Genomic DNA, 3,116 nt, shown 5'->3' on the forward strand with positions numbered 1-3,116 from the left:
AACATTGGATTTAAGACAAAACCAGATGCTAGAAGGGACTACAAACCCCAATGAATATTGGTTTCTGTAATGTAATTCAAGTAGAATAAAGAGTGGATTATGGACGTGCAGCAAAAAAAAAAAAAAAAAGACATTTTAAATTCACAATAAAACTCTGTAAGTTCCATTAGACAGCTGTTGGTTAGCACTGAGAGAAGCTAGCATCACTATCATGCTGTAACCCATTGTTGTTTTGCCAGATCAACTCGAGGATGATGTATCCAGTACACAATACAAGTGTGTTCCAGGCACTAGAATACTTCTATAGCAAAGCATAAAGATATGGTCGAAACAAATGGTGTCTACATTCGCCACTGCTTGTTAAGCTGAGAAATATTTTATTGATGCTTTGTTACAACCTTACCCATATGACAAGCCTTTACGGTCAATTCATGTACACTCCTCACAAAGGCAAACGACTAGAGATGGCTGAATAGCTTTTCCAAATCTCATCTCCAAAACTCCCGGTGGCGATGAGGGCCTGAAGGTTGGCTTCCCTGTTGATGAAGCCCATGGCACTCAGCTGCTCCAGCTGTTGCTGGAAACGCACTTCCGGAGTCGGAGTCTGCAAAGCGAGGTGAGAAGTAGTGAGTACAATCAAATATACACAGCACACTCGGTGTTTCCCACAGGATTTGGTGATACAGCTTTCAGAATGTTGCACATTTTAAAGTCTGCTCCAGCCCATTTTCAGTGTTTAACCTGAATGGAATAACAAGTCTCTGCACTGATTTGTATCTGGACTCCAAACATCTTTTCAGTTCAGTCACACTGATTTTAGAGATGCCAAAGAATTAGAATATAATAATAGTATTACAGTCTGATAGTTTTATTAGTAATAGTAGAAATCTGAGCATTGTTCCCAAGTCAGTAATATATTATTATTGTATTACAACTGCACTGTAAAATAAACAGAAGTGAAAACGGAATATTTTGTATTAAGCATATTTTACGTTACAACTGGGAAAATTACAATAGTTTCGTTTTAATTTCTTCAATTGCGAGAGTGAAACCCTCAAGCTGTTATTTGTGGAAACCTGCCATTTCTGTGAAAACAGGTTCTCATTACAAATCTGTTGAAATACTGTAATAATCTGTCTACAAAAATGTTAAAAACGTGGATCGCAAGCTGATCGTGAGCAAACTGTGCACCTTGCTTTGAAACACTTAGCACAACAGACTATACACTTAATTAAATCACAGCCTTTTGCAATTAGGGCACTATAACACATTGTGCGTTTGATTTTTGTTCACTTGACAGATGCTTTGCCGAAGAAATGGCAAAAAACACATCGTCAAAGACATTTTAAGTTATTATGAGAATGTAAAAATATTTGTTTCATTTTTAAACTGTTCCAAGACAGATTAGACCAGGGATCCTCAAATCTGGCCCACGAGATCCACTTTCCTGCAGAGTTTAGCTCTAACCCTAATCAAACACACCTGAGCATGCTAATCAAAGTCTTCAGGATCATTAGAAAATCACAGGTAGGTGAGTTTGATCAGGGCTGGAGTTAAACTCTGCAGCGCATTGGCCCTCCAGGGCAAGATTTGAGGAACCCTGGATTAGACTGTAGCAGGCCACCAGAATACAGGTAATTAATGTGAAACACTGACAATGTTATTAACAACAAAAAAGCGTAAGTACCGATGCATTCCCTCCAGCACAGCAGCCATCCCACCAGGTATCAGACTAGAAAGAGACGAGTCACATTTATTTGGTAAAGTGCAGATATTGCCACACTGTTTGTTTAGATTATGGGATCCGTCAACTAATTTACATAACTGGAATAAAACAAACCCATTTACTAAGCACGTGTGCTCTAATCTAGAGGAAGCTGCATTTACTTGACGACAAAGCCAAGTGGGAAATAACTAGTAGAAAGAGGATGTGTTCTTTTCATTCTGTAGAGAACGAAGTAGCTAAGCGATATAAAACTCACAAAAAAAAAAAACTCAAAACTTCAAATACTAAAAATACCTCAAACTATCCGTTTCAATATATCAACTTCAAATTCTTATTCAATGCTACTTAATATTTTTGTGGAAAACATGATATATAACCATGCAAAAGTGTGAAAAAATATAATAATAAAAAAAATAATAAAGATATTACTTTTATTAAGCAAAGATGCATTAAACTCAAGTGCAAGTAAATGCATTCATGTTACAAAAATAAATTTCAAAAATGCTATTCTTTTGAACTTTCTATTCATTAAAGAAGCAACAACAAAAAAGTATCATAGTTGCCACAAAAACATTCCACTGATTATTATAAGAAATGTTAAGAATGATGTCTGAAGAATCATTGAAGACTGGAGAAATGGTTGCTGAAAAATTAAGCTTTGAATCACATGAACAAAATACATTTTACATATATTTATAATAATAATAATATTTCACACTATGTAAAGTTTATACTGTAATATTGATTGAATACATGGAGCAATGATTAGCATAACTGGGACTACTTAAAAAAAAAAATAATAATAATAATTTAAAAAAAAAAAACTGTGGAACTGGAACTGCACCTGGGCATAAGACCAGGGGCTTCGGTTTGAAGGGTTTGCAGTCCCTCCTGGATCTGCATTAGGGCTCGCATGGCTCGAGGATTTGTCATGACAGAAAGGGATTCTGGGTTCTGCATCTGCAAGTGAGTCAGGAAAAAAAGTCAGTTAGCAAATAAAAGCAAATTAAACCTATACCCCATAGACAATCTACAACAACGCAAACTGAACACACCTGCTGTATAAATACAGGTAACTGCTGTCTCAGTTTAGTTCTAACCTTAATCAAACACACCTGAGCATGCTAATCAAAGTCTTCAGGATCATTAGAAAATCACAGGTAGGTGAGTTTGATCAGGGCTGGAGTTAAACTCTGCAGCGCATTGGCCCTCCAGGGCAAGATTTGAGGAACCCTGGATTAGACTGTAGCAGGCCACCAGAATACAGGTAATTAATGTGAAACACTGACAATGTTATTAACAACAAAAAAGCGTAAGTACCGATGCATTCCCTCCAGCAAACATCTGTAGCATCTGTTGCATGAGCTGCTGCTGGGCAGTGTTTGTTCCA

At 36.8% G+C, this 3,116-nt stretch overlaps 1 protein-coding gene and 1 long non-coding RNA gene across 2 annotated transcripts in view; both read right to left on the bottom strand.

Moving 5' to 3' along the window:
- Nucleotides 1-46: 46 nt before the first annotated feature.
- The window catches only part of LOC107688227 (ubiquilin-4-like), a 6,903-nt gene continuing 3,833 nt past the window's right edge, over nt 47-3,116 (bottom strand). The window contains exons 8-9 of the mRNA XM_016485845.1: nt 3,047-3,116; nt 47-604 (exon numbers count right to left, since the gene is read on the bottom strand). The exon at nt 3,047-3,116 is cut by the window's right edge and continues 9 nt beyond it. Coding sequence (XP_016341331.1) covers nt 443-604; nt 3,047-3,116 — 232 coding nt within the window. The 3' untranslated portion in view covers nt 47-442. The remainder of the gene's footprint in view (nt 605-3,046) is intronic.
- Nucleotides 1,696-2,822, bottom strand: LOC107688229 (uncharacterized). Its single transcript, XR_001634212.1, has 3 exons — nt 2,782-2,822; nt 2,571-2,686; nt 1,696-1,732 (listed from the first exon to the last, which is right to left on the bottom strand). It is a non-coding gene; the product is annotated as an uncharacterized LOC107688229 (long non-coding RNA).

Source organism: Sinocyclocheilus anshuiensis, unplaced genomic scaffold (assembly GCF_001515605.1).
Source record: "Sinocyclocheilus anshuiensis isolate Anshui unplaced genomic scaffold, SAMN03320099.WGS_v1.1 scaffold1162, whole genome shotgun sequence".
Taxonomy (NCBI): domain Eukaryota; kingdom Metazoa; phylum Chordata; class Actinopteri; order Cypriniformes; family Cyprinidae; genus Sinocyclocheilus; species Sinocyclocheilus anshuiensis.